General features: G+C 38.2%; 1 protein-coding gene across 1 annotated transcript; it reads left to right on the top strand.

Moving 5' to 3' along the window:
• Positions 1 to 1,337: 1,337 nt before the first annotated feature.
• On the top strand, positions 1,338 to 10,743 carry tbxa2r (thromboxane A2 receptor). The gene is made up of 3 exons (XM_061684690.1): positions 1,338 to 1,609; positions 4,624 to 5,498; positions 8,727 to 10,743. The coding sequence occupies exons 2-3, from the start codon at positions 4,701 to 4,703 to the stop codon at positions 9,030 to 9,032; spliced, it is 1,104 nt and encodes a 367-aa protein (XP_061540674.1). The 5' UTR covers positions 1,338 to 1,609; positions 4,624 to 4,700; the 3' UTR covers positions 9,033 to 10,743.
• Positions 10,744 to 11,438: the final 695 nt, after the last annotated feature.

The following is an 11,438-nucleotide window of genomic DNA, read 5'->3' as shown; positions in this document are numbered from 1 at the left end:
GGCTTTCTTCCAAAGGTATTTACAACAATGAATGTGCTATTTAGACATCAGCAATAAAATATATATTAGATAACCAAAATTATTATTATTTTTTTTTTATTCTCTTTAAAGAAACCAAACAATACATTCTTCCAAGTGAGCGGGCGCCGGGATCATAGATGTTGCGATCACAGCGTGCATGACATCACTCAAACCCAGCTTGTTTGCTACAAGCTGAGTTTGAAAATAAACAAGCAACTGTAGTTTTCTAACAGCCAATAGTTCGTCCGTTGGAGAGTAACACACATACGGAAATATTGGTTAAAATTTTCTTGTCCGATCTAGTCGTTTCTCTAGCTTTAATTTACTTTTTAGCACCGACTCTCATTCCTCTCCATATCTCGTCCGGGATGCTTTCGACTCCATGTTGGGGAATGAAGCTCCTTGCGGTCCCGCTCCTTGCAGGTGTACCATAGCAGACAGTCCAACAGCGCCGACGATCTCCGCTCAACAAAAACTAAAATGGGGCCAAAAATGTAAAAATGTTGCACTTTACGGCGCAAAACAACAAGCTCCCCGCAACTGTAACATCAATAGTCCAAAAGCGGCAACATTCTCCACTCTCATTTGCTGCAATCACTGTCAAGGTGCAAAACAAGCGCTGATATGCTCCTCCAATGAATGGATGTCCAGTATTTGAAGCTGTTATGCAATATAAGTTGTACTTATAGTCAATCTGAAATAAAGCAAGCTAGACTGTCTTTTATCTCCAATAGAACCAATTGTATCTCACAGCCCTACATTTTAAGAAAAAAATAAAATAATCTTTCTTACTGGATATACAGCTTAATGCCATACTTAATACTAAAAATGTTTAAGCCCCTGTCGCCAGTCATGATCACAGTTCCTCACCAATAGAAAATCCCCCCTTCATAGCTGATTTAAAGGCATTTTCATTTGGAGGTCCTGGTCCACATCTGCACTGCTTATGTCTGTGTTACAGAGTTACTACAGTAAATACGCAAAATACATGGGACCTAAATAATGTTAACATTCGCTGGATTTTCTATTATGTCCATCGCTTAAATAAGTCAGGATAATTTCTTAAATGTATTGGCATTTTATTGCATTCACAAACTGTTGCTATTTCTTATTTGATCATAGTGGTATCCTTTTATGGGCGCAAAGGTACGAGGTAAACATATTTTCCCACCAGTGAAAATAAGACAAATTCCATTTCTCCCTGTGGACCATTTTCAAATGTCTTCTTTATGCTTTGAACATTTTCTGTGTAGCTCATTCTTGCCTCAAATACCTTGTTTCTGTTCCCCAAGCCCTTCCCCTTTTGCAAGCAGCAAAAGGAAGCATGACTCGAGGGGGAGATGATTATCTGAGCTGCCGGGGACTGAGCAGCAGTAGCAGAGGGAAGGAGATGTTGAAGGGTTATTGTTAAGCGTGCTGTGACACTACCTATTGAAAATGTGTTCATGAACTTTCCTTTGACAGGGTGCACACATTGAAAATGGTCTTCTGTCTCCTGGGGCCTTTGCGTTCGATCCATGACTAATTAGAAGGAGATTGACGGTCTGGATGGAGAAGTCAAAGTCAGCTTCTAAACCCTCATCAAATGGTAAGACAAAAAAACTCATTACTCCCTCACTTAATAAACATACAAATTGCACAGCAGTTGTACGAGTAGTAGGTATTCATGGGCATAGTTTTGACAAACACTGGAACCTTAAAAGAAACTGCCTTTAACGTTTAAGTGTTTATACACAGATGTTTCTTAGAAAATCGACATTTTACCAGTTTGACAGCTCGATAAATGCACTTACATTACATTGACAAAATGTCTCAAGAACACATTTACACATCACAATGGAACCTCCAAAGTTGAATGCACCTAAAGGCAAAAAGTGTGTATTTAGATTTTATTGTAACCAAATCTTGCAGTGTGGTAATAAATTCACAAGTGTGTTTTGTCACAGAAAAAGAAGAAGAACAGAAAAATGTGTATATAACTATTACACTAGATATTGAACTTATTTCAATTTAGGAAAGTGTTAAAATGTTTCTGTCCTGCCTGCTCTGTACACTCATTTATAGCTCAAACAACGGCGATACAAATAACAGAATGTGCATACCAAAGTCAGCTCTGTGTTAATGTAAGAGAAGTATGTGCTAGGCATACACAATAATCATTGAAGTTTTTCTGTACAGCGCTGGACTAATTTTAACACTCGGATGACATTTGGGAATTAATTTTATGGGGAAAAATATTTTGAATTTCAAACATATTGGAGGTCAACCACCATCTCGGAAGAAATTGTGTTTTACTTTGAAGGTTTTACTGTTGATCATTTTGACATTGGACAAACAGACCCATGACCTGTACTGGAAATACAGTACCTCATTTTACTAAGACATTTTGGACAATAATAATTTGGACATTTATGCTTCCAATTTCATACTTACTTAATGACAAAGGTCCTGACCTAATTATTTTCATCAATTGAATAGACTGGCAGGATAATATACTCTGATATGTTGAATAAATGAGAAGAAACATTTGCCTATTATCTTCGGAAAAAAACAACTTGTCAATCCAAACGGGGCCCAAGCCTCCCTTTGTCTTGTTTTCCTGTAAATGAAATGACGTTAGGGCCACAGTTAAGAACCCATGGAGACTGGAGCATGCTGGCTCAGATAACTGGTTCAGTTGAAGCAAATATAGGCAGGAGGAATTGGTCTCCACTGGAACAGTCTGCGAGTGTCAGTCTAATTTGAACACGATCAGATTAAGGTGTTGACAAAGTGTTGTTTTTTTTTTTCTAGTACTGTGGTTCTAAAATTGTGGTATGAGTACCACTGGTGTATGTAAGCTTCCTTTATTGGCATACGAAACAAGCACTAAATTAAAAGTTCAAATGGTGCAGAATGTTACAGTGGATTCAACTTTTCTTTTTTTTTTCTTTTTTTTAACCGGCACAGTATTTGTGAAGTACAGTAGCTGTACTTAAGATCTGTTTGTTGTCAAACATTTATTTAGGTTTTATTTCATTTGTATGTGTAATACATTTTTACTGACTCCTTATTTGAGTACAGATTTTGGTTTTACGTATATTTAAGCACAGTGTCAATGTTTAAACTATGCATAATGTTAAGGTTTCTCACTGTAATATTAAATATACTTTTTCGGAATAAAACTTCTACCTCATTTTTGATGAACACATGGCTCTTCTACGCTACTGTACTTTAATGTTGATCATGATGGTGGCACTTGGAGCGCCACATATTTTTTGAGGTGGTACGCAGTGTAAAAAGTTTGAGAACCACTTTTTTCATGCATATAATCGTAGTGAGTATGAGCGGAGGAGGGCCCTCTAATCAATTACCCACTAATATTCTTTTTGTGACTGAATAAAGAGGAATACTAGCAGATTACAAGCCTGTAATTAGCATAATTTCACCCTTTAGCAGGCCACATACACACTAAAATGTCTGTGGTTTCCTGTTATTTTCAAATGGAAACAATTTGCATGTCTCCGGAAAGTTATTCTGAACATGACTTACTGACATATTGATTGTTAGATAATAGACACTTTTGACTAATGGCATACTTTAAAGGTTTGCCTTATTGCACTTGGTGTCAAACACCATCTGTCTCATGTTGGAATTTACTGAGGGAGTGAAGGACCTAATAATGGTGTAGTTATCAGTGAGCGTAAGTGAGTTTTTTTCCCGCTTATACTCTGTCTTTTGAAGGGGACATATGATAGAAAAAATTACTTTTTTAAATTGCTTTTATACACATCGTTGGGCCTTTAGACTGCCTCCCCACCATCACATGTGAATTGTGAGCTGCCACCATTCTGCATGGCCATGCAGCTGAACAAAAACAAAACGCTTAAACAAAAAAAGTTATCACGAACACAACACTAAGATACAGTATGCGAGACAGTCAACAGCATGGACGAGACTGGCGAGACACCACGGGGGAAGATGCTGGGTGAGGCTGCGATGATGCGCAGCCAATCAGCTCATGGGATAAATCCACTCGTGCTCTCATTGGTCGATGTCGCGCCAGGAACCAATCACGCGCCTTGTATGAGTGCCCGTGGCATGTACAGTACAGTACAGGCATGTACAAAGCCTCTGAGTCAACTCATCTCTTTGTTTGGCATGCAGGGAAACCTTCTCTCTCGTGCAGCAACATGAAGCAACGCGTCTTTCCGCAATATGGCTGCTGACATGGCTATATTTTTTGATAAATTTTTTGTTTTTTTTAATGAATATTTTGGGAAAACCCGCGAAGCACTGAAGCCGCAAAACGTGAAGCGCGAAGTGGCGAGGGAACACTGTAAATCCAACTTCACAACTGGGAGTAAATGTTTTTAAGAAGAGTCCTTCATGCTTTATTTAGAGGCACGATATATAATTGCTATGTAACTTAAATGATGTAATACACAATGAAAGATTGATACAAAAACTACTATGCAACAAATCCTGAAAAATACAAATGGTAAAATTCACACATTTTAACAATACGTAGTATATGTTTATGTGCACTGTAGTTTGTAAGATGAACTACGATACAATATATACTGCAGAAGAGGGATGATGTATTTTGTTTTTCTTTTTAAGGTTGAAGAGCCAGATTCTTAGTAGTGATATTGTTCTTCAAAATCTGAAGTGGACATCTTCCGGCTCATCTGGACACCATGAACACTTCTGCCCTACTGCCCTCCAACGACACGCCGCTCTGCTACAGGATTAACAATCCTCCTTTTAAGTATGTGCCCACCATTGCCTCAGCCTACTTCTCTTCCATCTTCAGCGTGTTGGGTATCACCTCCAACCTCATCGCCTTTGTGGTTCTAATCAAGTCGTTCCAGCGGACTCACAGCAGCTCTCGCTCTTCCTTCCTCATCTTCCTGGGCGGCCTGGTGATCACTGACTTCATGGGTCTGGTGGTCACAGGCAGCATTGTGGTCTCCTTTCATGTGACGCACTTCAACTGGCGCAATTTGGACCCACACTGCCACTTCTGCAACTTCATGGGCATGTCCATGGTCTTCTACGGACTATGCCCGCTGCTGCTCGGTGCGGCTATGGCTTTGGAGCGCTTCATTGGCATCACCCGTCCATTTGCACGCACCACCACTCTGCCCAGGAGGCGAACGGTCTTCATGTTGTTGCTGGTGTGGTTCATTGCCGGCTGCATAGCGTTGTTGCCTCTGACAGGAGTCGGGAGCTACCACATGCAGATGCCCGGCTCCTGGTGTTTTTTCAACATTAGCTCAGAGGGCAATGACCTGACCTTTTCTGTGCTCTTCTCCATGGTCGGGTTGACGTGCATCGCTGTGTCTTTTGTGTTGAACACGGTGACTGTTGTGACGCTGATCAAGGTGTGCTGTGGACAGGATAAGATGCAACGTCCCCGAGATCAGGAAATGGAAATGATGGTGCAGCTCATCCTGATCATGGCCATCGCTTCCATCTGCTGGTGCCCGATGCTAGTAAGTCTCTTTACTTGTTTGGGTGGGAGTGTGAAATATACAGTAACAGCCATTATTTACACGTGAGTTACATTTTCTCCCCAATTTATGAGAACTGGCCAATTATTAAATAAGAAGAGAACACCCGTTTCATAACAGAAGGCATACTCCATTGGAACATTCTTTCAAGACAATTATCCAAGGAAACTTTTGCATAGTAAATGCTATGTCATTACCCATAAAAGGACACGGGAAAGCAAAAGAAGGTTATATAATAAGAGACTCGGAATAGCAATCGTCCTATGTCACATGAGAAAGGCATCTAAAGCATTCTGCACCCTATTCTGACATTTTTATCTTTTACTTTTTTATCAGCGCTGCCTTAATGAAGCATCATGCCATCCTAAGAGATTTTACTGTGCTTACTGTCTTCATGCTTCATTTGCCCTCAGCAATGCAAAATTCCTTATGAGCTGAACTAAAAGCCTGCAGATCATCTGAGGGGACTTTAACACTCTAGTTGACATTTGCTGTACAACAGGGACAAAACCAGCATCCTCAAATGGACAACTACTGTAAAATGTACATCTTGACGGTCTCCATGGTGATATCAGAAATCAGCAAATTGGAAAAACTGAAAGCAAATGCTTCCATAGAAGGAGGTGATGGCCGGGTGATGCAGTACATACAATGACAGAGAACTGTCTGACCACTATGTTTTGGACCTTTTGCATTTGGAGTGGAAATAAGACATGAAATTACAGCGTACACAAATGTTACATGTCCGTCATGGCTGCTTATAGCATTATTTTTCACTTTCTTAACATGGGAAAAAATATATATATTTCCTTGCCGCTAGCCGATGCTGAAAAAGTAGTGCATACGTTTGTCACCTCGAGCATGGATTATTGTTACCCTCTGCTCCAGCAAGTCGTTAAAGACTGTCCAGCTTTTTCAAAATGCTGCTGCCCAAGTGGTGACAAGAATGAGAAGAAGAGATCATATTTCCCCAGTACTATCTTTACGGCATTGGCTTCCTAAAAAAAATCTAATTTGATTTGAATTTAAAAAATCCTTCTTTTCATTTACAACGCACTAAATTTTCAGGCACCATCATACCTTAAACAGCTCGTGTTGCATTTTCAACCTTCTCAGAATATACAAAAATAGAACGGGAGGTAGAACTTCAAGAAATTTGGCTCCTCTCCTATGAAAGAATCCTCCAGATCTGGTCCAAAAGACGGACACTCTCATTATTTAAGAGAAAACTTAAATCGTTACTCTTTGATAATACTATTATTACTATTACTATATAACTGATTTATATTGCCAGGTTGTGTTATTTCTATTTGCTTCATATTCTGTGTCTTTATCTCTCTGCCTACTAGTACAATCTTGCTAAGTCAACTATAAGTCGACAATAGTAATAAAAGGACAATATGTACAACGCTGGTTTTCACTATATGGTTACAAGACTAACCTCGCAAGTGCCAGCATCATTCTTCCTCTACATTTGTCGTCAGTCTATTAATATCATAGATAATGATGAGTATAAGTTATTATTTTATATTTTATTTTAACAGCGGTAAGTTCATCTCATTCTTAAATGACAGTTAAGAATCTTAAAAAGTCTTCTATTCTCCTTCTTCACTTCCCGAAGCACGTCCATCGCTCGACATCAAAGATAAGGTTGCGACCAACTCATTTTTATATTTGTATGTAAAGAACGTTCATGTTAAAACATTGCCTTTACATTTCAACAATGAGTACAATATGGTGATATATGATTTATTTTTAAATGTTTCTGTCATAAAACCATTTAATATATTTAAACTACCAAAAGATGCAAAAGTCACAATCTGCATACTGCATCTGCATTTATATGAATTTTTCAACGTTTATAATAACTAAATGCACTACAAACAATATGGGTGTGATGTTTATTGGCCCACTAAATGAAATATTTGTTCTGCAGCCCGGTCTAACCATGCTTGTGTGATACCTTGCACAGATTTATATTCTGGTGAACTCTTCGACTGAGGAAGCTCTAAAAGATGAAAGTGTTTTGTTGTACATACGCTTGGCCACCTGCAATCAGATATTTGACCCCTGGATATACATCATGTGTCACATTTCCCGAATAAGGCGAGTGAAATGTGAATGTGAAAAGGTGATACGACTCACATAGTTTCACCATCATCATCAGTCACCCCTCTTAACGTCGGCCTGTGAGCTCCAGAAAGCCAAACAACCCATGTCTTGGATGAGGTTATTCATTTATAAAGTGTCTGTTCTCCTCTAACCCATTAAATCACTGTAATATTTGGATTGTGTTTTAAAGTGTAGCCATTGTCTCATCGTTTTGTGATGCTCCTGCTGTCCATGCTTGCTTTCTTATATCCTATCATTTTGTTCATGGCATGTTACATCCTGCTTTCAACAACATTCAGCAAACATAAACTGGAGCATCCCATTTGCCAGTGTTTCAATTTAAAGAACAATCTAAGTTTCGAAAATAATCTCCATTTTGTCATGTGTTACTTTTTTGTCCACCTATATTAAATGGGAGAAAAGTACATGGAGATTTTTTTGTTTACAGTACACAAAGTATTTTACACTTAAATCACTATTTTCTATTAGCTGTAAGATACCGCCTAATTCAGAGTTTACCACAAACCTTTTATTTCCAGATCTCAGGTCATAACTAACCTGAGTTGTTCACACATTTCCAATTCTAAATCCTCCTCAGTACATGGTGCGGTGTACAATTGTCAAAATAGTCTCATTGTCACTTTTCTTGGATATGGCTGCTTGGTGACACAAGTAACTGCTTGTAGTATTCCCGTAAAACTGTTGCTCTCTGCGGTAGCACTGCCCAACTAAACCTGTAATTCTTTTATTTCACGTCATCAATAATGCCAGATTTTCTACAATACAGTACATTTGAGTCACTGCAAGTGGACTCCAGCTAACTACAATAAAACAATGTTTTTATTTTATTTTTTTAAATACTGCTGTGGAAAGGTTAACATGACATAATTGTCAGACGAGGTTCATTTAATGCAAGGTCTAAATTATTCCACTAATTTTATTTCTTAACTCTGATTTCCGATCATATTAAATACATGTCTGACCTTGTCTGCCTTGCGTAGTTAATGCAACTGTGACTTCCTCTGTTGAATTTCCACCACATCTACTGTATTTCATTGATTCATGCTGATTTCTTTCATATCCTCCATCCGCCACCAGGTCTTTATTGCACAAACTGTGCTGAGTGGACGTCCTCTGCAGGTCATATACCTTCTGCTGTGGCTGCGCTTTGCCTCCTGGAACCAGATCCTGGACCCATGGGTGTATATCCTGTTTCGCAGGGCGGTATTACAGAGAGTCTACCCACGCATGGACTGGTCCCGGTGGTCCCAATGGTCCACCTTAAACCAATCATTTCGGAACACCGTTCACAGATTAACACATTCTTCTTCACTTGGGAGGCCTCTTAGCTCAGATGAAACAGAACAGAACGAACAATTAAATGAAACACCCAATACACTATAAATCCACTCATGATGGTTCGACTAGTTTGGAGGAGAGACGAAGTTGGTTTATAGTGATGATGTTTTTGTGTACAGTGGTGATACTTTCTTGAATGGCACCCTGTGTGAGACCCACCACGAACGTACACACACGCACGCACGCACGCGCACACACACACACCAATGATAAACACTGGCGTACAGTTTCTTTGAAATATATTGAATTATCATCAAATAATACAGCAGCAGCAAATAATAATTAGAATTAGAACAAAAGAGAATTAAAAAAAACGCACACAAACTTAAGGGTACCTTATTGAAATAATTTAGGCTTTTTTTCGGTGTGTTATTGCTTAAGGATTAAATTGCAAAATGATTTCAAAAGAGTTGCCATCTGTCCTTTTTTGATGCAGAATCGTCTATAATGTCTTTATATCTGCTCCCTAACTGTGTAGTTGATGCTGAAGCCATTTAAATGTTACAATTAATTAATTATGATACAATGTAGAAGCAAGAGGCTTATAAGTGAGACACATGATGCAATTTCAAGTTGGAACCAACCCTGCCCCATAAAATAACAACATAGTACAGTTCTAAGAATGAAGCTGCGTCTTTGCTACTTTCTCCTCCTCTTCTTTCAAAATTTCCCACCCAATGACTTTGATCGTTTCCTCTCCATGTTTACAATAAGTATTCTACACTTATTGTAAACATTTCCTATAATACCCCAAGACCTCACCCTCATCCTGGTACACTAATCGCCTATACAGTATATTGTAAAGGCCAACGTTTGACATGTCATGCCATTTCAGTAGCAATATCTTGTTTTATTTTGTGGCATGTTGCTGTCCCAAAGCACTGCTGCGCTATGCTGCGCATAATGCACATGCCAGAAACCGCCATTGTTTGCATTATTAACATACTGTGATAAATTTAGGCTACTAACCAGGGATCAAGCATGTGTGTATAATGCGCACCCATGTATAATACGCAGCCCCAAAGTTGATTTCAAAATTCTGGAAAACCCTTCTTCCTATGTATAATGCCTTTTTACAATGCATGATTTTGCTTCTACCCATATGCTCAAAACAAGAAGTATCTGTATTTTGTTTTTTTATTATTATTATTATTTTTGTCAAAGAATTATTCTGAAGTTTAGCACTTTATTTGAACATGTAATCCTTTTTTTCATTTACTTGCTCTTATTTTGAAAATAACAGCCCTACATTTATTTTGTAAATTAGAAAACACACAGTTGTGCTCATATGTTTGATTACCCAGGCAGAATTTGTAAGATCGGTACAATTCTTTAAAGAAAACATGAAGGACCACGCAAAACACATTTAATTTTATTTTAATTGGTTTCAAATTAAACTGTCAAGCATTTCAGAAAAGCATTATCATTAAAAAAAACATAACTGTAAAGAAATTAATGATGGTTGTTGTTCAGTCAGTCATATTTTAAAAAATATATATTTCACAAATTCTGCCAGCATATGTAAACTTATGAGCACAACTGTACATAAATGCAGTCATACGTACCCCTGTCATATTGGAATGAATGTATAGACTACAAATTTTTTATAAACACTAGGTGGCGGTGGCATTTTCGGAATGAAAGTGTTTAGCTTTTTCATAACCACGAGATGGCGGCATACATTTATAAAATGTGAAGGTTGTTTTCCATTTGCCCCTATACCTATGTATAATGCGCACTATTGACTTTTGACCATTTTTGGGAGGGCGGGGGGGGTATGCGCATTATACACCAGAAATTACGGTATATACTTCCCTTAAAAAAGATGCTAAACAAGAAAAAAATCACTGGCAGTGTAATATTAATACAGTATATTCTAAAACTGTACAATTAAGATACAGCAACGTAAATCATGATTCTCCAATCACACCACACTTTTGCCACAGAAAGTTGTGTCATTTCACTTGCAACATGGGCCAAAGGCCTCAACTGCCCCACATGGCAAAAATAGGGGCAAGAGAGTTGGCAGAAGCACAGTCAGAATAAAAGCAGACAGACACCACTAAGGAAATTACTCCAAAAGCACTACAGTATAAGTATTGTGAAACATTTGCCCCAATGTAGAATCGTCACTCTGTGGTTAGCTGAAACATTGTGGACTTGGGGCAAGTTGGACATTACGCTTTTCACATGCACATGTTCATATTTTACAAACTTGGGAATGATCAAGTTTCTATTTTCAGGTGCATATATGCATGATTGTCTTTCATACGCAGTATACAGTATGCATTATGTGGAAAGAAATGTAAAATTTGCATGCCTGTGGAAAATATGTGGTTTATCTTTATGAATTGTGGTATACTAACTCAATCAATACATATTTGCACTCAGATGTCAATTACTATTATTATTACCTGTCCCAACAGGGTTTATGATGACATAAATGTAATT

The sequence above is a fragment of the Phycodurus eques genome, chromosome 8, assembly GCF_024500275.1.
Source record: "Phycodurus eques isolate BA_2022a chromosome 8, UOR_Pequ_1.1, whole genome shotgun sequence".
NCBI classification, from domain to species: domain Eukaryota; kingdom Metazoa; phylum Chordata; class Actinopteri; order Syngnathiformes; family Syngnathidae; genus Phycodurus; species Phycodurus eques.
The sequence above is the reverse complement of the archived record's forward strand: the minus strand, read 5'-3'. Positions and strand labels throughout refer to the sequence as shown.

Excerpts from the sequence above, each read along its gene's own strand:
- tbxa2r (XM_061684690.1), top strand. The coding sequence starts at position 4,701 with ATGAACACTTCTGCCCTACTGCCCTCCAACGACACGCCGCTCTGCTAC. Across the intron at positions 5,499-8,726 it reads TCTGCTGGTGCCCGATGCTA|GTCTTTATTGCACAAACTGT; the intron begins GTAAGTCTCTTT and ends ATCCGCCACCAG.